Source organism: Ammodytes marinus (genome assembly GCF_949987685.1).
Source record: "Ammodytes marinus genome assembly, chromosome: 2".
Lineage (NCBI taxonomy): Eukaryota > Metazoa > Chordata > Actinopteri > Uranoscopiformes > Ammodytidae > Ammodytes > Ammodytes marinus.
Window position 1 is genome coordinate 28136299 of NC_137231.1, and position 23541 is coordinate 28159839.

At 39.8% G+C, this 23541-nt stretch overlaps 1 protein-coding gene across 1 annotated transcript; it reads right to left on the reverse strand.

Annotated features, from left to right (window-relative positions):
• Nucleotides 1–22159, reverse strand: castor1 (cytosolic arginine sensor for mTORC1 subunit 1). The gene is made up of 9 exons (XM_080041700.1): nt 21903–22159; nt 13647–13717; nt 10439–10632; nt 9293–9428; nt 6975–7098; nt 5876–5992; nt 5371–5453; nt 4642–4736; nt 1–1195 (listed from the first exon to the last, which is right to left on the reverse strand). The coding sequence occupies exons 1-9, from the start codon at nt 22013–22015 to the stop codon at nt 1124–1126; spliced, it is 1005 nt and encodes a 334-aa protein (XP_079897826.1). The 5' UTR covers nt 22016–22159; the 3' UTR covers nt 1–1123.
• Between the last annotated feature and the right edge of the window lie 1382 nt (nt 22160–23541).

A 23541-nucleotide genomic window follows, 5' to 3' on the forward strand; every position in this document is an offset into this window, starting at 1 on the left:
CAAAAATTACAAATGTTTACCGAATACTTTTACTTCAACTTGTACAAAATGTAGTTGTACCAAAAGAAAACATCGGGATAGTAGCTAAATGAAGTTGTATTGTGCAAATAACAAAAAATAAGACATAGTGTTAATGACCTTAGGTAATACTATAGTTAAGAAATGCTGACCCTCTAAAAGAAACACTGGTCAAGCCGGCTCTCCTGCTTGACAGCATTTGTAGTAGTTTTAATATATGAACTACCTGCACATTCTTGTAAAATGAAAACGAGTGAGCCCTGTTGTCAAGAAAATAGAGATTCTCATTTTTTTTGCATCAAAATCATTGTAACATCAACGGTCGCACAAATGCCTTGCATGTCAAGCCTTAAGCTTTCAGTTTTGCAAAAAAAGGAAAATTACATTTCTTGTGAACGGCCTTTGAATAACAACAAAGAAACGACCCTTTACACAAATGGCATCATTACAAACATTACTGGAAGACCGAGTTGTGTGTTTATAGCACTGGTGAAATGTATACGAGTGTGTTCTGCTGTATGCAGGCAAATAAAATGATGGACAATTAAGACCTTCAGACCTAACACCATAAGATCTCAAGTCCTGTGTCCATGTTGGTTTGTTAACACAGATCCCCATTAGCTACTGTACCAACAACAGTAGCTACTCTGTCGAATGTAATTACAATACTTCAATGAGAAACACACCTGTATTAGCGCAAAATAGTCTAGAATACATGTTCATATGTCTGACTTTGTGCTTGTTAATTTGACTCTGAACGTGTGTGTGTGTCTGTGTGTGTGTGGGAAGTAATTGTGCATTTTGATATGCATGTGTGAGCTGGTGGGCCCCCAGCGACTCAGTGCATCCTGCCTTATAGATAGGTAAGAGAGGAGGCCTCACAGACAAACGTTGTGTGCACACCAGGGAGAAGGGCTTCTGGTGGTAATGGCAGATTCGTATAGTCGTTAATACTGCTGGCGATGCAGTGCTAATCTAGGCACAGGGTTAGCCTCCTTTTCCTTCTTGCTGGCCTGCCACCACCACTGGTCACTGGAGCTGGAGTGAGGGGGGTGGCAGCAAAAATGATCCAGGATCGGCACGCTCAAGACAGGACTTCAGAAAATCAACTGGTGGCTGGTTCTATCCTCTTATGCAGGAGCATTTCTGTCACGCTCATTATGTCCTCCTCAGGGACCTAGCAGATAATCAAAAGATAATAAAGCAGTATTGAGATTATTTTTGGCCACTTGGAGGGGCGTGGATCAAGCTGTAAACACACAACGCATTGGACATATTATCACTTTGAAAAGATGAAAATGGTGAGAATGTTAGTACAAAGTTGCCCACTACATCCATTTTTATTTTAGATGTGCTTCTTTGCACCCGTCAAACAAAAACAAAAACAAAAAGAGATGAAAGAGGCTAAAATGTTTCGTAGAGATGAGGTGATCCGCCGAGTGCGTGAAAAAAAAACCCCTCTGTAACACCTTTTTACATTACACAATGTCATATGTCGCATACGTATAAGAAAACAATTATTTGTGAAGTTTTAAAAAGTAAAAGGGTAAAAGTTAAACTGTGGTAGGCTACTTTCCCAACAAGCAGGTCCAACCGTCCAGCAGGGTAGGGTCAGGTGCAACAGCTATGTACAGTATAGTTGGGTGTTGTCTGCATAATCATTTTTGTTTTAAAGAAACAAGACCAAAAAATAGTTGAAATAACTGGAATTTCCCTGAGATTTTATCGAGGATAAAATCATTGACTAATTCACTTATGACATATGAGTGTCCTTGTATCTTTCCAGATGCACTTGTTCATTCACATGTTGTAGTGACGTAGCTTTCTTCTGTACCATATTAGGACATATCCGTAGCTATTCCTGTTAGTACGAATGCTCGATTAATAGCTTCCTGAATGACTTCCATCCTTTTTAATTCTTCCTCTTTATAAAAAAGAAGTGTTGAAGATTACAATATATAAATAAACTGTATATTGATTATGAAAAGAAAGTGAACCACAATAATACAGATTAGCAACTTAATAGGCCATAAAGCACACTTTAACTCAACATCACCCACTATAGAGTTTCCGATAGAGTTTCTCAGAAGTGGTACAAGTGGAAGTAACTGTGATGCAAGTTTAACCATCTAAGCAATTTGCCATGTTTAGGAGTGTCTGTGGTTTTGTGGTCTGTACGCACTTCTTGATTATGGTCAACTCAGTGAACTACATAACGCGCAAATGAAACTCATATCCGAAACGATGTGAAAATGGGAGTGTAAAAAGGACCATTGAATACACTCAAAATAGCCACAGATTCACCTTCATGACAAGTTACATTTTTGTCAGTAGAGCAATTAAATAGCCGCAATCAGGGCAGGACTGGGACAAAAAAATCGGCCCTGGCATTTTTGGCCATGGCAGCCCACCATGATTATTTATACGATATGCGGAGGCAGGGGCATTGCACCAAATTCTGGGCCCCTATACAGAAAGTCCTGATGGGCCCTCTGAGAGGCGGTCTTAAAATACAAACATGTACAAGCTATGTTTGTCTATAGTCCAAAACGTATGAGTGACTGGTCCCTCTCTGAGCCAGATAACAACACAATGTTTCTATTGATGAATGACCAAATCATTACGCGTACTTGAACACAACCCCTGGTCTAATGACTCTTAATAAACATGCACACACACAGTGTTTCTCACAGGAATTTGGGAGACTGTGTCGTGGACCCTGGACCTTCTAAGGGGGTCCCGGAAGATTTTTCTTTAAATGTTAAAGTAAAATTCATCAATCTGGTGCACTTTGAGGACAAAACTAAGGCTAAATCAACTGTTTCCTATGTAAGCTATTAAGTACTATTTTCTTGAATAATTTATAGACACAGAATGACCAAAAAGCAGAAGGAAGAAATGTAAATATTTAAAAAAATCCAGTCAGCTTCGGGAATTTTTTCCCTTCCTTTGTATTTTTTAATGGCCCAATATAGGCCCCTGATCTTCGTAGCCCCGAACAATGTTATTTCAAAAATAACAAATGTACTAACGAATGAAAGGCCCCTGATATCTGTTTTTTTCCCTACATAACATTTTTCTGGGCTTTCAAAGATCAGGGGCCTATATTGAGCCAGTAAAAAATAAATAAATAAAATAAGTTTTTATTTTTTTGGGTGCCTTGGGCCCCCCAAGCCTGTCCGCAGTCCGACGGCCCTGAACGTAACTGACCATCGTCAGATGCTCATAATTACCGAGTAGAAGTTGAATGCGTGATAATACAATTCAATGCAGCCACTGAATGGGCGGCCCTCTGCTGTGTGTGATTGGGCCAGGCCCAGCCTAGAACCAATCATAATGAGTAATGGCCTGGGACAAAGTTTTATTTAACTTTCAGGTGAAGTTGACAGCCTGCGCGCACATTTATATGTCCATGGCACTCCCGAGAGGGAAGGGACCTCGGCCCTCGGCTGTGTGACTTATGGACCCGGCCCGGCCCAAAATGCCTGCCGGCCCACTGGGCATTGGCCGGTACGCCCGATGGCCAGTCCAGCCCTGGCCGCAATATCTCAGACAAGAAGGTCATAGTAAAACTTTGCACTGTGATGCTAAGGTTTCACCGTAGTGGGCCATAATAGTTTTTGGGAAAACCATTTACATTAAACCACAATTGTTAAATGGTTTGAGTACAGTGACAAGAAAGGCCCTGTGGCATATATTTAGGGCAATACAATAAGTTTCATCAATTAATTTTCAAAGCGGCAGGAAGGGAACAATCCGTAGAATCAGACAAAAAAAAATGTATTGCTGATTCATTCTGTGCCAGACATTCTGAGATAAGTTTCTGGGTACTTGCAAACAAATGACTCTGATAAACTTTACTTGGTACTTTCTTAAGATAATACAGATGGCAAGATTTATGACTAAGATGGTGTAATTTAACTCGACCGCCAAAATACATTTACACATAGAAAAGTTATTGTTTAACCTGCATTTGCCACGAGTTACCTTAAAAGCTTCTTGCTGAAAGCGCTTTTTACATTAATCTAAAATATCTTACCCAAACTTAATACATTCTATAAGAATACAAAAATCTTTATTTGTGTCTAAATAGTTAAATGAATTGTAAATTATTAAACACAAATATTTGAATGATAATGTAACAATGTAAAAGGCCTGTTTTTGACAAAGAATGAGGCTGTTAAACATACTTCATCTAATAAACTTTTTAGAATTTTGTGATGATTTTTGTATAATTTCTGATGAAAAAATGGATATCACTATCAGCACTATAAGATTGTATGGATGGGACTTTTATCAAATCAAATACTTTCAAAAAGTGATTTATTTCCAAACCTTACAAGGCTATATAAATGTGTTTCTCGGATTTGCAAACATGCTTGGGTCAGCATAAAACCTCGCAAACTATTTTTTTTTGGAATCACCCACCTTAAGCATTCCTCGTGATAAAACCTCACAGGAATGCTTAAGAATGTGACATATGCTTGGTCTTTATCTGGTGACACCTCCCAAACCTGAAATGGATAAATATGTGAGCTAAAAGTAGCTTATCTTTATTTGAGTTATAATTATGTTGGAATGCGAGTTGTGGCCTAACTAATGACGTGAAGGTGTTGGACTCACCAGAGCGTGGTCGAAGCTGAAGGTGCTGATGTAATAGGCAGAGATGTCACTGTCCGCCAGAGGCTGAGATATCTGTGCAACAATACCACACTCATCTACAAAACACAGAGAGAGAGAGTTGGGGAGATATACAGGGAAATTAGTATCACAATCATTTATACAGTAGGTGTTACTAAGACACATTTTATATATTTAATTGCACAGAAATTAAACCCCATAACTTAAAATCTTAAATAAATTATAGGTTTCCACTTCTTATAGCTAAATCGACATTAAGGCAAAAAAAAGTAAAGCAAACAATATATATATACACCTGAAATTTGTACTTTTAATTTAATAATCATTTAATTTTGGTTTAGACCTTTAGACATGTTTGGTCATTTATATACTGTCACAGTGAATGTCCCCTTACACTTTTCAGTGATTCAAAAGTGATACACTGGTTGTCTTCACAATTTGAATATCCCATTTGAGTGTTTATTTGCATCCAGGTTTTTTTTAAAGATGTTGGTACTGTGAACTCACTATCTACTCTGTGTCAGCAGAAGATGAAGGCAGTAAAATAATTGACTGAGAAGTTTTAAAAGATATTGAAGGACCATGGAAAAGGAATGGACACTCTTGGCGTCTGATAGGTATGCAGATGTTTTTGTTTGGACATGTCACCATAAGACTAACTTGCTCCAGACTGCATACAGAGCTAGGGAGTACATTTCATGGTGGCCTTACCGAAGCCCAGCGGTTGTCCCCCTATGCGAACCATTCTCCACAGCTCCCCCGAGGAACTGGTGAAGAGAAGGTCGGCAGGAAACCTAGAGCGCAAGAGATAAAACACTGATTTCTACCTAGCAACCAAGTGCACGCACAAACAAAGATCCTTTCAGAGATTGACAGGGGAATAACAGTTTATAGCAATCACCATATAGAGGCCTGCTAATACAGACATGGCAAAGAAAAAAAAACACTGACTTGACAGGAAATGGCAACAAAAGCCTGCATAGAAATTGTTATTATAGATTTGCAGTGGTTCAAATACATTATCAGGCTTCAGTAGGTTGTACCTGACTGTCAATGCACACAAAACTGAAACCTTAACTACCTTTATTAACCTTAAGTGGCTTTTGTTTTACTTGCTGACATTGTGGAAATCAGTTAATGAACACTAGTGGATGCTGTTTATTTATGTGCTGGTTATCAGTTTGTGCTATTCCAGTGAGAGTGAAGTTATCCTCACTGTCTCTGAGCCTCCGTGTCCATCACCAGGGAGATGTAGCCGTCGATGAGGGAGAAGGAGAAGAACTTGACACAGTCCAAGTCCTGACTGGGAGACGACTGTGCGCCATCTTTAGGGCTGGAGAGGAAGAGACATCATTCAATGAGATATTGGAGAGGCAAAGATATCAGGCGCCATTGATTTAAAAATGGGTTATTTAAATTTCGATAATACATTAAAGGCCTACTTCACCGGTTTGAATATGAAGGTGTATTGAATTCTGAGATCCTATGTAGTATAAATGTGCAAAAAAAATTAAAATCGGTTCATCCTAGCCTGAGAAAAGGCAGAAAGAGTGTTTTTTTTTAACCCTATATTTCTCTTTCTCGTGACATCACAGAGAGAGAAATATAGGGTTAAAAAAAACGTACTTTGTAAATATTACTGTGATGTCACAGTAAAAGACATCACAGTAATATTTACAAAGTACGTTTTTTTTAACCCTATATTTCTCTTTCTGTGATGTCACGAGAAAGAGAAATATAGGGTTAAAAAAAACACTCTTTCTGCCTTTTCTCAGGCTAGGATGAACCGATTTAATTTTTTTTCGCACATTTATACTACATAGGATCTCAGAATTCAATACACCTTCATATTCAAACCGGTGAAGTAGGCCTTTCAGTCAAAGTAAAGGAACATTTCAGAGCAATGTAGAAATGAGTTACACAAGGAATAAAAAAAAATTATAATTTTACAAATGTGGCGATCTACTTGATTAACAAGGCTTATAAATAAAAAATGTGGGATTAAAGAAAAAATAATAACTTTTCTAAACTAGAAAAAAAGAAGCGAGAATGAAAGGAAGAAAGGAAAACAGAATGTATGTTAACAATATCCAGGTTTGTCAAATGTACAGCATAAAGTATTCCAGATATCAAAACTCATGTCAGTGCATATTAAACTGATGTGAATAATGGTAATGACCAGTGTGGCTCTAATCTGCCATGTTAAACCTAAAACTTCAACCACAAGCTACTGAGCCTATTTCTTGATTGGGTCATGTGCTGCCACCTTGTGTTGTATAGATGTACTGCAGTGGTGTGAGCGAGTGGGATCTGACCTGTTAGAATAGAAGAGGACGTCGATGAGCGTGGTGGCTATGGACGGCAGTGTGTCCGGATCCAGAGACATCACGCAGAACTGGTTCTTAGGGATCAGCACGGGGTGAACTGTGGGGTGGATGGCTGGGGAAAGGGCAAGGGCAGTGTTACTTTGTATGACATTTAAACCTGCTGTATTTGGGGGCGCCCTTAGCTCAGTTGGTAGGGCGTCCCCCCCCATGGGCCTCGGCCAGCAGCGGACCCGGGTTCGATTCAAGCCTGCGGTCGTACTCTGCATGTCACTCCCCTCTCTGCCCCATTTCAACTCTGTCTCTACACTACCAATAAAGCATAAAAATGCCAAAAAAAAAAATATAAAAAAAATTAAAAAAAATAAAAATGCTGTATTTCACATGGAAGCATAAACAATGGAGGTATGGTGCATATTCTTTACCCCAAGATTTTTCTATTGAATAAAATACCTTTCGTAGCATTTCTAGAAATGTATATTTACTGTAAAAAACATACTTCTCTGACTTAGACTGTACTTCTTTCTAAAATACATATACTCAAAACATGCATTTTAGTTGCTCCAAATAAACGCCAAACATGGCTGTTGCAATATCAAGGTTTTGGCTTTTACCGATTGAAACTGTAACAATCTCTCTGGCCTTTTTGGGGTAAATCTCTTCATGTACTTTTTGAATAGCAGTGCTTGTAGCATTTTAACTTGGTAAACAGATTCCAGTTGTGCAACTTTAGTTTAAGGTTGGTGACAAGCTCCAACACATCTTTAAAAAGAGTTTGAAACTGCCCAGCTACTGAAGTGTTGTTGTTTATTTAAATATCTATACATGTTTGCATTACAGCATATTGGCGCCATTAGAAGGATGCTACATTACTTATTAACTGTTCCTCTTTGCAATTTACCCAATTTGTGGACAGACAGCTTCTTGACACTCAAGTAAACTGTGATTATTCTCAGTCGAGTTGCAGAGTTCTCACTGTTTTTTTTAAGCATAGTTATGGATGTATATTTGTGATAGACATCCTCACACCCTCCCCTGCAACTCAGTTTGAAATCCTCTGCCATAGATGATGCTATGTCTATCCGGTGCCTCAGAAACTAGATTAGACAATTGACACCCAGGTTAAATAGGTTGACCATTATATGGAGACCACAGTAGAGTGAGTTATTGCTGTGAAACCAATATCTCGCCTCCCTTCAAATGCCTGCCAAGTTTTCTGAACCATATGTTTAGCTTCTCCTCCAGTCTTGCAGATGAAAGAAGTTAAATTTGGGATGCAATTAGGTCACAACTTAGTGCAAATGGAATTCTGCAAAACAAAGCATATAGCTGGTGGGTGAAATTTGGTCCCAAATTAGTCTGACACGTGCCGAGTTAAAAAAACACACAGAAAAACACTTCTTATATATTCCAATGCAAACCAGGCATCTTAAAACAGTGTCACAGGGTGTACACATATTTCAGCATGTTCTGCCCTGATCGTACAGCCTGTCCCGTGCTCAACTCAGATTAAAAAAAAAAAAAAACGTCCTGTTAATGGACACAATGATTACATGCGGTTCAAAGTAAAGTTCCCCCTATGTTTGAAACTGGGTGCGGGCCCAAGCCTGTTTGCATTGTTCCATTATATGTCATGTAAGGGAATGTTTGTTTAAAGGCAAGCATGGCTTTGTTAAGCACGACGGGTGTCCTTGAACAGCAAGTTCCTCTTGCCGTATGTACATATTTCAACAATGACACAGAGTTAGATTATTTCAGAAAAAAGCCGGGCTTCAACATGCAATAGCTACTGACTTACTACTGCATCATGGGGAAATGCATTTTTGACTTCGAAACATATCATGACCTGCTTGACTTAAAAATATTCTAAGTTTAGTGTATTAAACTGCTCCCATTTTCTGGTGAAAATGTGAAATGAATAACACTGATGTTTTGAGGCGGTGGCAGTTGTGTATTTTATACTGTAGATAAAAAAAATGTAATTGTTTTTGAAAAAGTCCCCCCAAAGAGCTGCTTTTACTCTTTTAGTTGTATACCTTTGAACAAAAGGAATCTTACTAAACCCTTCTGTGAGTAATATTGAAGCCATGATACAACACTTTGATATTCCTTCAATCCCAGAGACAAAGCAACAATGTTAAGTTCGCTCACATCCCATGTCTGATGTATGAGCTTTTGCTAGGTTTTAAGATTGCTTCCTATGTCATGAGTACGTCCTTACACTTTGTAAAACCAACCTGAAGGTGGTGCAAACGCATCTCAACAAAACAGTCAAGTGAATTCATAGTGAACAGGACTGTGACATGTACCTTCCTTGCCGTTCTTCTGGAGGCCGTTGGACACATCCAGACAGTGCATAGGGACGGTCTCTCCTCCCACCTCTCTGTAGATGTTGAACTCTTCCTCCAGAGTGCTGATGACTACAGCCAGGTCTTTCTCTTTCACCTACACAACATACAGATGTAGAAAAAAAAAACATGAATATAATATGAAGATGTTTGGTAGCATACTCTTTTGATCCACATACTGCTTACATACGAATAGTGTACACGGAGTTAATTTGCACTGGCTCACTTTGAGGGGAATGCTTGAGCTGTAGGAGCACGTACTGTAGACCATTAATATACTTTGCTGACACAAACGTCTGTCAAGGAGGTGTTATCTTTTTTTTGCCCACTTAACACTTTCACATGTAATACATCAACTAACTTTTTTTTTTTTTTTTTTTTTTACTGTCTTCAGCTCTGTCGGGAATTAAATTACATTACTTGAAAAACTGGCGACTGGACAAAATGCAGACACTACACTTTGTGGCTTCCTTTGTCTGCCACGGCTGAGTGAAAAGGTGAAAGGCTTCACAGCGAGATAAAGTGGCCTGTATTCATTTAGTATGAAGTATGAGAATGAACAATTGCTCTTGACGTCTCTAAATTATACAACAGTGAATGTCTAAGAGTGCCTCTTTTATTTTAACAAGATACACACGTAATAAAGTGAAAGAATGTTTTTTTAAAGGAATGTGTTTAAAAGGTACACTATGCAGTTTTAGTGAAGGGGGATTTGTTTAAATTTGCAGAGCCTGCAGCAAGTATACAAAACATCTTTATTCTACATGTAATTCTTAGTATTGAATAATTCTACCAACAAGAATCAAAACTAAACTATGTTGAGGCACCTGGAACCAAACGTAAGACTAAAATATGTCTGTGAACCAAACTGTGGGCCCTGCTTCTGTAAACAACTACAATAACTTTTCAGGAAGCTTCCCAACTTCAAAGAGTGTTCCAGGGATCCAATATTCCTGTGAGGAAATGTATTTTTTTTTGTTTTGTTATGAGAATATACCTTAGAAAATGTTCACTTCTCTGACACACACACACACACACCCGAAGCTACATAATGCACCTTTAAAAATGATATACTATAAATAAACTACTAAAGTAATTGGGACTGACCAGGATGAAGTCAGTCTGATAAGTGGAGAGCATGAAGACAGAGACGTGTTGTTGGGCCAGAGGGGCGATGACCGACTTGGCGATCTTGGTCACGCCGACGGCCTGCGAGCTGCTGGAGGCGTTGCCGTTTGACGCCACGTTGAGAGGTAACCAGATAGAACCTTCCATCTGGAGATGCTCCGAGGGCTGCAGCTCTGTGTGGGGACAAGGAAACAAGTCAGTCAGTAAGTCAATGATATTTTATATGAGTATTATTCTATATTATGGTGAACAAATTTGAGCAGTCCAAGGATATTTTTTTAAACAGCCTTTAAATGACTATATTTCAACGTGCAGCAAGCTGTAACCTTGACACCGTTTTAATAGGACTCTCCAACATCCATCTCCGTCTTTTACACATAGAGCTCAGTTTACATGTGTAAGTGTTTAAGAGGAGGGTACTAATCAACTTGTAGATGTATAATGCTTTCTCTGATGTCTTCTAAGATGTCTAATATTTGACAGAACATGCTCATTATTAACTTGGAGTCATGGAGTTTGAAATATGTCGGACAGGCGTGGAAGGTCTGATGAAATGTGCTACTTTGTTGCATTATATGAAATGTAGGATGTAGCTCCTTTTAGTAACATGACTCATATTAGAGAGGAACTAAGAAAGTCATATATAGGTCAGACTTTGCTCCAACAATTTTGGCAAAATTGTACATAGTCTGAATACAGTTGCCTGACAGTAATAGGGAAGTGCGGTTGCAAAACTTCACCATCAGTGCAAACACCGCTTGTACCAGCTTTACATTATATGTTATTTCAAACATGCCAACAGAACTCCAAAGACATCAGTCGGAGCAAAATCAGTCCAATAAAAAAAAAAAATCAATAAAAAACTGAAAAACTCATCCTTCATACATCTCGAGACTCTATGAAACTATGCAGTTAAAGTGGAGCAGCTAAGTGCTTATTTTCATCAGAATCTTTCAGTTGATGACGCAATTGGTGTGAGCAGTCTCCATGGGTCACCTGACAAGAAATAGTGAATTTGAAATAGTGAATTTGGCGATTACAATAGTGATATGGTAACCTCAAAGTGAAACATGTTTAAGGTCTCCGCTGTATCACAAACTAACGTTACTGGTGATGCATCATTATAAATGTGAAGGTGAACAGTACACTGCTGCTGTAAGTAACAACTTCCTCTTGTTTGCTGCTCGGTATAACATACACATAAACACACTTCCTCTCCCTCTACCTCAGTCTCTTCCTTCCCCACGCATACCTAACATGCCCCTGCTTCTTTAACCACACAGTGTCACCAGTGAAATGTATGCGTAGGAAAGGCCTAAGGCATTTAAGACACCACGACATACTTGGCTGTAGACCATAGGCTGGTAATCTGACACACAAGTGCATTAATGTGCTCAGATACACTGCCAAGTGGCTGGTAAGGAAGGGTCACAGTTCAAACTGGATGACACCTCAGTCCGTCCCTAAGCCAGAATGGAAAAGCAGGATATGTCACTCTTGTCTACCGAATCAAGACTGGAGCAGAAGCTGGCAGCTACCTGGGAAGCACCTGTTAATCCAGGAAGTTAACAAGAAGCTGAGAGAAGGACATACCCGGGTGAAGACTTAGGGTTCCTAGCCAGTTCATACACAGCTAGTCTAGCACAACTGATAAAAGGACATGTGCATGTTTGAGATGCATCTATATTTAAAGCTGTACTACGTAACTATGTAACAGGAAAATGTGGTCTCTCTCTATTGACCGCTCTGTCATGTTTCGAAATAATTATCAGAATAGTTATTTGGGGCATTTTTTGTTTGTTTTTATATTTGTAACTAGTAATACAGTTCTGATATTGCCTTACTTCCTTATTATGGTGCGAAATAAAGGGGCAGACCGTAGAGACGTAAAACAGTATTTAGAGAAGAAGAAATCTAATCTAGTCAGTCACATTTAAGTGGAATGGTAATTGTGAACAAAATTCCAGTCAACAATTGAAAGTCTAACATAATACAGCTTTAAAGTCTGGGAAACCTTCAGAGGAGGCACAAAACGTTTGAATTTGGGTTTCCTCACCCTTCAAAAAACCTTCCTAAACGGTGGATACCTCCTGCACTGAATAACTTCTTTTTTCTTTCTCGCTCCCTTTCAAAGAGCTACTGTTCTGGTTGGCATAATTTGTCACAGACGGCCCCTTGTGGCCTGGCTACGCCAGCTTTCACCTCTTAAAATAGGCACTCAGAAGGAGAGCAAGAGGAGACAGGGAGAGAAACAGAGCACCCCGCGGTGAAATATGTCTTTAACAAGTACAACTGTTTAATAGGACGATACCAACATGGCTGGATGAGGACTGGATGGGATCATAACAAGGTTCAATAGTTATATTGAGTCTTGTACAGCTCATCCAGCCATCCTACCTTCGTAGGTCTGTGCAGGGGAAAAGGAAGGAAGGAAGTAACATTAGACCGGTACAACAACAAAGTCCTATGCTTTGGCCCAATTCAAAACCAAGTGGTTTAAGGGCAGCTATATGTTCTTACAGAAAGAACATAATCACAAAATATGCCTGGCTTTCTGAAGTAGTGTTGTTTTGACATCAAACATTTTATAGGCGTTGGTGAAAAAGCATGATAAAAAATGAAGGTACAACAAATTTACTACTGAATCGAGGGAATAACTTAGCTTAGTTTAGCATCTTCTTTGTTAAAAGAGAACCAGAGGAACCAAGTTGGGAACTTTTCAAAGATAAGTTAAATGGATCCTACAATTCCCAAAATGCAAATCTTTCTTGACCTTTCCTCTCTGGTAAATGCCAATGTTTGTCAAATCCCACCCCCCCCCCTTGACAATGCCCATGTTAGTGGTGCACTGATGCCTGAACTGGGGTCACTTGTAGACTTGACAAAGCTTCTCAAAAGACATTATGTTATATAGTAGTTTTCCAATGTCTAGGTTTGAATTATATGTTGTTTAGTTGACGTTCACAAGTACGTGTTGTGCATCATTTTATGGAAGTACAAAATGTTCAACCAAGGTACATTCATTTCTTGTTTCAAAAGGTGCCAAACACTATGCTATGCAGATCAGTAATGAAGCAGTGTTTACGTCATGGTATCACTAAATAGAGCAGAGTGTGGGAGGATACAAACCCCTGTCTGGTTAAAGGGTTGAAAGGTACGGTATGGGTGCACAAGGGTTGTGTTCTACCTTTGAATCCTTCCTCGTCAAGGACAACTGTGTAGTTCTCTGGCGTCTCTGTAATACTGAAGAACTTGCATCTGAAACAAGAGAGGGAGTACAGAGGGGGAGTGTTATTCATCTGCAGCTAACAAAAGAAGGGTTCAGATTTTTCATAATAAACGTTCACCAGGAATAATCATGTAAATGGGGTTCTCAGAAATTCATATTGGTTTCAGGGCTGGCTCGGCTGTCACTCAAATTGCCCATAGAACACAAGCTCAACATTATGCCAGCATCAATCCTTTTGTCTGCAGCGAATTGTGGGTATAACAGACCTAACTGGGGCACCACTTCGGTTCACACACACACACAACTGCTGCATTCAAGGAGAGGCCAGACTAAATGTGATGATGATATGCGAGATTCAGAATGCACAGGAATATATCCATCGGCTAGGAAAATCACTCTTGCCGACATGTCTCTGCACCAGAACTATCAGGTCTTTTTTTCTTTTTTTTAACCTTTATTTATACAGGTATATCCTATTGAGACCGAAGACTCTTTTGCAAGGGAGACCTGTTCCCATTCCCACGTTACCAATCGCACACACATTCATACACCGATAGCAGGCTAACTATCGACATTCACACGAGGCAAGGTGGGTTACGTGTCTTGCCCAAGGTCTGCATTTTCTGGGTCTTAGAAAGTTACTTCTGCTGTCTTATTATACTTTGTTCTAAAAGAAAGATCCATTTCTGAACTGCACTCTACAGAACATTTCATTTCCCCCAGGGGATTAACAAAGTGTGTCTCTTTCTTCTTCACAAGAGTGAACTTTTAACATTGCTCCATTAAAATATACTTAGTCTTCATCAGACTTGGGGCCATAAACATTTGGCTTGGCCACAGTGTTCAGTTGCGTTGAATGTTGCCTTTGTTCAAATAAAAATAAACAAGTAAATAAACCCATGGGATTTGGTATGAGTTCAGGAAAGAAAACTGGGCAGTGAGACACACACATTATGTTGAATTACATTAGCGCTATAGAGGCCAGCCCAGAACACTTCAAATCAAGTTAGATTGGAGAAGTTCCGTTTGTTCTACATCCAAGAATGTAATCATTAGGTGAGCTGTCGACAGAGAGAAGTGATTACTGTGTAACCCAGGAGTTAGACCTGCCCCTCTAGCCTATTGTTCACTTGGATATTAATGGCAACTTTGACAACACAAAGCGGTGTTCAATCTTCACTGGTAAGTACATACTTGAAACTTTCACTTTGAGCTAATCACACTTAACTCAAAAACTCTTGAGGGCTTTAAGGTTTAAGCCAGGTGTTGTTGATTTCCTACCAAGCATCAATACTCCTCTTCCTAAAATATATCAGAATCAGGTCATCAGGAGTTCATGAAAGGAGTTATTTTAGGCCTTCGGGGTTCAAGTCCTGTTTATTTTTGCCACGGACAACGTTGGGTGACTGGAACATTTCCAAGACTTGGGTGGACACATAAACATCTCCTGGAGCAACAGTGTTAGAAAATAGCTGGGGTCTTTTGATACAAACTCAAACATACAAGCCTGTGTACAGGAAAAACAAAGGAGCACTACGGTTAGAGCTCAAAATACTATTGTGTGTTTTGTTAATGGCAATCTAAAGTGATTACTGATAAACTTGATTAAACATTCCACAGTTTGTGGGCCTAATGCCTACCCTTTCAGATTCTGGGTGAATTTTAAATTAATTTGTCAACTATGGGAGCTAGCTACATTTTTCAAAAGTTGAAATAATTCAAACTAATGGTCTTCAATATAAACCTATCCAGGAGGCTTTTCTGTATCTATGATGAGAAATAAAACTTCTTAAAATGACATCTACAACCAATGGCTCATCAGAATGTGCATCTCTAAAGAGCAAGTTGAGTGATTTAAAAACATATATTTAGAGAAAAACCCCTTTCTTGTAGAGATTAGCATAATAAAATTGATACCTCACATCTCACGTCTGTCCGTCAAGTAGGAAGCTGGAGCCAGGAGTTGGTTGGCTAAGCAACAGCATAGAATATAGGGCAGGAAGGAGGGGGAAGCAAGCTAGCCTAGATATGTCCATAATTACAAATAAATCCACCTTAAAGCACATTTGAAGCTCACTTAACAACATTGTAAATGTTCTTAAAGTTAAAATGTTCTATGTCAGTTGTATACAAACTTTAATAATAGGCAGACAACATGAGTGTTACATAATATAAAGTCAAGTGCAACTTCAAAACAAATTCCTTGAACTATTATTTGGACACGATTCTCAGTAGAGCCACTAAGGATGGGATTACAGCTTTGAGAGATGCCCACTAATAGTCGGATGCATTAAAATAGTAAATACAACATACCACCTGCCGCATGGCTACAAGAAGCCAAAAGAAAGTACCAGTTGCCCTTTAAAAGCCTTGTTACTGAGTTACTCAGGCTTATGCATTTTTTGGTCAAGAGAAACCTTGAGCACTAGTTTACTTTCTACACGGATGATGACCTCGCTTTTGTTATCTTTGAAAACCCGAAAACGGAAGCGCTACATATTCCTGTTTTCTTAAAAAGAGCTCCCTGGAGAAACACCTTCCTCTTCCTCCTCTCTGCTTATCGGTCAGTCGAGGCTATTACAGTATAGAGAGGCTTGAGCCAGACAGAGCGCCCAAACCACTGACTCAGCAAGATGTAATCCCTGCCATGATACGGGACAATCACCCCACAGAGAGACGACGAGAGAGAGAGACAACGAGAGAGAGAGAGAGAGAGAGAGAGAGAGAGAGAGAGAGAGAGAACTGAAAACACTGACTGAACATCAGCTGTGCATGGCGAGCTGAGCCAGCCCATTGTGTTACAGTACCTCTCTCATTTCCTATTGACCCTGCACCTTCCCGAAGCTTGCAGCATCCGGCAGGTAGCAGTGCACGCCAAGCATCTGTCCTATACCAGTGACCCATGAGCAAGTGTGGAGCTTTATCACAGGTGGTGTGTTTTTTTTTTGGAGAAGATATCGAAGGTTATTTGATTACAGCTGTAAGGCAAAGGCAGTGGCACATTGATTGTCTTGTGTGTTGTCAAGAGCAACCTGAGGGAAATCCATTCTGCGATACATCTGTGCTTGTTTGGTTTCCTGTTTGTGAAGTACAGATGGTACAGATAAGATGCCTCACCTAAGCTTCATTCTACAAAACAGACAAGCACACAAATTCATTCGCAAAACCTTGTTTTTATAATCACTATTCAATCCCCTGCATAACCTCCACCCAGTCTAAGGAAGGTTGTTTTACCTATATAATTAGTTCTCCACTGGACCAAGGACGTAGAAATGAATCACATTTTTTTTTCCTTCTTCAAAATAAGTCTGCTCTACAGCAGTAAAGTATATCTCCTTATTAGAATAAATGCGTAAAGATTTGTTTCTAGAAACAAATGTAGGTGCAGGAACTGAGTTAATGTCTCACCACATCATGTTCTTTTTTGCTTGTACCCTTCCATCTCCCTTTGTCTCCACATCAACACATAAAGGGAAAAACAAACAAGAATGACAAATAGAGCCCAAAGGAAGAACACTACAAAAGGGTCAGGTTATGCACGAACAACTAGTCTGCTCTACGACATATTGTCTAACCCCGAAACAAATGTTTCTGGTTGTCCTAATGGAGTTTGAAGGCCAGCCTTCAGAGACGGGGGAGATGCGAAATCATTTAAATATGGAGATAGCAGCGCGCACGTTTTCAGACGGTATCTCTTCCAAGACATAGTGTTCTCCACTGTTCCCATGAAAAGTGGCAGAAATGGCTGTGTACATAATGCGACAAAAGAGCTAGAAAGTGAACTTCAAATCTGGCCAATCACCAAGCATGAGATGGGCTTGGATGCTACTGTAGATTGCCATATTTTTTTCACTCCAACTTCCCCAAAAGATACAAAGCGATAACAAAGGGTGGACGTGGATTAAAAAAAAGAATGTTTTCAAAAGAATGTAAGCATTGAGAGAAAAATAAATAAATTCATGCAGTGCTCCTGTTGTGACACCAATCAAAAAATGCTCAGAAAACTTAACATTGTTTTCAAGCAACGTTGGACAGTGCAGGGAGTATTTAGGGTTTTTAGATTGACAGATGGTCAACAAAAGATGGTTTCGGGTAAGGCGTGTGGTGGAACAGTGGCTACACATCACTAAGGCAACACCAACAATCTAGATCAGTAAACAACAGCAGCACAGAAATAATTGATCTATTTGAGCCTAAAAAACAAACCTCTATTTCAGAGTGGTTTGACTGTAACTATGTATGAAAAAGGGATCATGAAGAGGGCGAGGTAACCAACGTCATAACTCACTACCTCGCTTAATACATGGTGTGTATGAATGAACACCATATATGAACACTGAATATATCATTCTGTTTTAATTCTCAATTCCTTTCAGGCATATAATATATACTATATCACTGTAATTTGATTATTCTTTTTGGGTTTTAGGACTGTTTTGGCTGTGGAAACTCAATCACTCAATGATTAAATCAACTCTAGCCAAACATGTTTGTACAGCACTCACTCAGTAACACTGACACACACACACACACACACAGCCTGCGTGTGATCACCGTCTGGCCGCTGGTAATCGAGTTTGCCAAACAACAAGCCCTCTTCTACTGAGGCATGAAGAAAACATGAGGGGGGGGGGGAAGAGATGGAAAAACAAGCCAAAGAAGACCAGCAAAGCAACAGGTAGCGAGGGAGCGTCTGAGTGGGAAGGATGAAAAGAGGTCTGGACTTTGATCCAGCTGCACTAGAGTGGCGGGGGGTAGCGGAGAGAGTGAGAGAGTAATATGGGTGGTGGTGGGGTGTCTGCAACTGATGCACCAGCTGAGGAAACATGATAAGAACAGATGAAAACGATGTTGTTGAAGGGTGAGGAATGTTGAGCTCTCAATCCACCTATAGGCTTTACACACATTGTGTGCGGGCAACCAAGCTATAGCATAGTACCTTCCAGCTTTCTACAATCCAATATTTAAAAAGGTGCACTATGCAGTTTCAGGAGAGGGGCATTTGTTTAAATTTGCTGAGGCAGTTAGTTTTTCAAAAACATATTTTCTCCACATGTTTTTTAGTATTGAATAATTCTGTCATCATAAATCCAAAAGTAATCAGTTTGTGTTACCTGGAACCAAACGTAAGACTAGAATATATGTGTGTGTAAACTAAACTGTGGCGGGCCCTCCTACTGTACACAACAACAGTATCTTTTCAGGTAGCGTTCTAACTTCAAACTGTGTTCCAGGGATCCAATTCTCCTGCGAAGAAAGTATGTTTATTAACCAATGAGATTTTACTTTAGAAAATGTCCAGTTATCCGACACACCAAAAGTTACAACTTTAAGCATTCTCACAGGCTCAACAAAAGATAATAGTGTACATCCAAGCTTGTTATTAGGGGCGTTAGAGAAGGCCCTGTGTAAACTAGGGGAGCTGCTAGCCCCCAACCTTAACACATTACTGAAGCAGACAAGTGGAAAACTCCCCACTGGGTTTCTGGCTCAGCTGAGGCATTGTTCCGACCAATGCTTTCGTTATTAGTGTGCCGCAGAAGAGAAAAACAGGAGGACTGTATAGTTTGTGTGTGGAACCTGCAGGGCTGCAGCCACACAGTACAGTAAGTCGGATATATTGTACTGATAATGGGCTTACCGCACCCATAAACTCCAAACAACAACCAAGGACAATGCAACTAGGAACTTGCAACAAGCCTGTGGTGCTTTATTTTCGCCCATTGTGGGAGATTTCATTCACATCCTTGGGTGTTTAATGGAAGGTAATTATTAAACATGACTGTACACTTTTTTGCAAGAGTGCATGGAGATAAACACATTCCCACTCTCATGCTCTAGCCCATACCACTAGTATGTTGGTCTGAACTTTAAAATGTAAACCCTGTACCTGAATTATATTAGCTTTTAAATGTTTTATTTCTATTCATTCGCTTTTCTAATGTGTTTTATGTATTTTTAATCTTGCCCCTGTAAAGCGCTTAGAGTGGCCTTGTGTCTGAATTGTGCTATGAACTTGCCTTGCCTTGAACTAAATCAAATGTTCTCACGCTTGAGGGTATTTGATGTTTCTTATATTTTCACCCACTTGATGACATGGAGTCTTCATTCCTCTAACCATAGCTGACCCTCACAGATTAAGTAACAGTGTTGCTGATAGTGGGCATGCAGTGCCTCTTCAGAAAAGGGATCTTCTTATTTCTCGTCTTAAGTCTCCAACTACTCAACCCCCGCACCACAGGTGTCCGTTTGCCTCAGCTGTGTTGTTGGAGAGTCTACCCTCAAACAATTTGGCATTTAAGCCTGGCTCCGAGAATCAATCGCCTCCTTAAAATTCTGCTCAGGACTGTTTAAAAAAAAACAATGCGTCTCATTCTCTGGGAGTTTGTTCCCTTAATGAATGGCATGGGGCCTGAAAGAGGGAGATGGCTAAAAGCAACCGAGGCAATCAGGCTTGTTTTGGTTTTTTTTTGCTTTCGAGATTGTTGTCGAGGTTGCAATGCCACCACAAACTCTTCAATGTTCTCTCCACCACTCCCCAGACTTTGCATTGTCCATAGTTTGAGCCTGAGGGGTCAATTAAATTAAAACTAAATAAAAAACAAAACACAATTAGGGCTGTGGAAAAAAAAAAGAACAGGAAAAACTAGGCAAATCACTTCCAAACCACAGAATGATGATGACATAACAACTACCAAAGCACGAACAACAGAACACTAAAAAAACAGACAGGCCTATCTAAGGAAGTCCAGCCTGCATGCTTTTTCTGGCTCATTCTTAGGACAACCCTACTTTTTTTTCTTTCTTTTTTTTTCAGACCCTGAATGCTTCACAGAGCCTGATCAAATGATAGGCTCACACTTCTGAAATATTTAATAAACAGACTGTAAATATTGTACACAGTTCTCTTGATCATTTGAATGACACCTCAATTTCCTGACGCAACTAGTACATCTTTGTATCATTCCCAGTGACTATTATCTAGAGTAAGTAATGTATAAGGTGCTACGAGAGTCATCATGAGAGTTTTGGCCGGTAAGGACATGTCACAACCTATATCCCTTTAATACGGTGGGGGAAATGAGCTCTGATGGATGCAGCTAGGCCTGAACGCAGTTGAAAAGACAAATTCACAAGACTAAAATGTAATTCCTGTATGTCATTTGATGAGAGACATATGGAAAGACCTTTTGTTACTGTCATGATCCAATCATCACACAGACATGGGCTAGTCCTGATGGCTAGGCCATAGTCAACTGAGCATTGAAAGGCTGTTCTGTTGCTGATTATCAGGATGCTTAAGATAAGCCAACCCTATAGAGGACAGTGTGGTATCTAGACTTCAGATGCCAGAGAGGCAAACAAAGGCAATCAGAGGAGGAGAATCTCCCTTTCATCTGCATATACATACTCTTTCACTGTAACTTGAGATGACATCAGTTAGTTGAATCAACTACTGCTTGCCTGGCCGATTTCATTGGCAGCTTGAAGGCAAATGCTGAGCTCTTGAGTTGGCCATGTGGCACAAAATAAACAATTGCATAACAATAGAAGGATATCCAGGGATTAACTCAAACCAATGCTAACATGAGAAGTGGATAACTCGCAAATGGGATGCTGCTTTTGGGTACAGGAGGTCAAGGGTCCGGTCTGTGCTGGAGCAACAACAACATCCCACCAAAATACATCACAAGGGCACAGCTTGCTTTGTGTCATGTTTTATCAATGCTGCTCCTATGTTTAGTAGAGGCAGGATGCTTTTAAAAAAGGCATTTCTACATGCATTTTTCAAGACTTGCAAATAAATGTAACATGAAAACTATGTGTTAACTAAACTGCTGCAGGTTTTTGTAAATATAATGTAGATAATTAGTAAACACAAATTAGTGGATGCAAACATATCCCCATTATACGAATAGATGCTTGTATATGTTGGCTGCTGTGCAGTTTTCCAAACATTGAATATCTGTCACAACCCCTGCTGTATTTTCCAGCAGCTTCATGCATTACAGTCTATGATTACAATGCAGTCTATCATGCATGGAGGCAGAGCAGGGCATGCACAGGCATATAGCCCCAACAATGGCTCGGCTCGGCCAGCCAGTGAATGAAGCCTCGCTGCTGTAGCTTCTCTCATATCCGCCCGGGATTACTAGGCATATTCACACCACCACGACACAAACATCTGACCCGATCAATGGGGGGGTTTCTTACCGTGTCCTGTTCCGGAGGAATATCAGTTTAATCAGGGGGTGTGTGAAATTGACCAGTCCATTCTTGGCTATGCTGGTGACCCGTAGTCTGTGGTCCAATATGTGCAAGTCCATAGTGTCGGTAGCGTGCAGTTCAGCCTCCTCTGGGTGTGCATGCGGCGGAGAAAAAACTCCTTCCTTCCTAGCTGAGTGATTTCATTCAAATGTTAAATAACAGGCCTGGGTGATGAGCATTGCCCAAAGCACAACCACGTCCCTCCCGAGCTCGCTTCACACAAGGCAAACAACATCCGACGCAACCCGACTCCAGCCCCGCTGAACTACTGTATATTCAAATAACAGGGCCAGCCCCTGAGATGACACGCCCCCTCCTCTTAAAGCTACAGGTTAGGACATGACAAGGTAGGAAAAGTAAAACAGAATCAGCTTTATTTGCCAAAGCTGCAGGTATGAAGAATGAATATACATAAAAAGATTTTTAGGTGGTGGATAGTCGATGCACAGAATATAGCCCACAGCATGTGTAATAATGAAATGAAACAATTATAATGAACTGAACATGTTAGGTAAAAGTGTGTAGGCCTATTTAAAACCATACCAGGATATTGTTAAGTTATGGGAAGTTGTGTGAAATGATGTGTCTTTGTCCTGGAGCTGGACTGAACTGGATCAGACTACAAGCCAGGCCTAATCACCCACACATCAGCCAAATGCACTAAATGTTCTCATGGCTTTTGGGGATGAAATCCATGTAGACAGGTTCCAAAATCTGATGATACACATTCACATACCAGGGAGGGATGTACTAGGACCAGATTATTAGCTATTATTGCGGTAATTGTTTAGAACTCCAAATAAAACCTTTCCAATGTCTTATAGTTGCACAGGACAGGCAGAAAGAAGACAATGAATTCATTTGACTTATAGTTTCTATATCGATCCAAGTACACTTTCCAAACAAATCATTTTTAAATCAGTCAAATACTTCCAAAGGCAACTCTTCCCCCCCCCCCCCCTGTAAATAGGATTTCCTCATTATTTCTGAAAACGTACTCACAGCCTGCAAAGTGTTAGTCAGCTTTTATTTTGAAAAATACTGACCACTTTATACAAGTTATACATTTGCTTCTGATAGCGTCTTTGCACATCTTCAATGATCAGCCATTTAAAAGATTGAGGTAGTCTGACAAGTTGTATTTTATCAAACATTCTGCATCTCCCACTCACAGCTGTGTAGTTCATTGTGATCTCATTCAGTGTGATTCATATATAATAGGCAGTCATAAAAGTACAATCATAAAAGGGCTGGGTGGAGAGACTATTCTTTCATTGTGAAAAACAAATTCACGGTTCGTTAACATCATTCATCATAAAAACAAAAGCTCTACACAATCATGTAATACACGTTTGGCACGTACATATTTGTATGTAATAATTGACCTACTCTTCTGGACACATGGGCATTTCAGGATCCACCTAACATACGCAAACAAACACTGCAACTTTACTTTTTCACGACTGGCTGGATACTGTGCAAATATATAATCAGAAAATGTTTTTGTTTACATACTTAAATGTAACACAGATCATTCAGCTGATATAAAACATGGACATGTTGCTCCGGCAGTAGGCGACTGAGT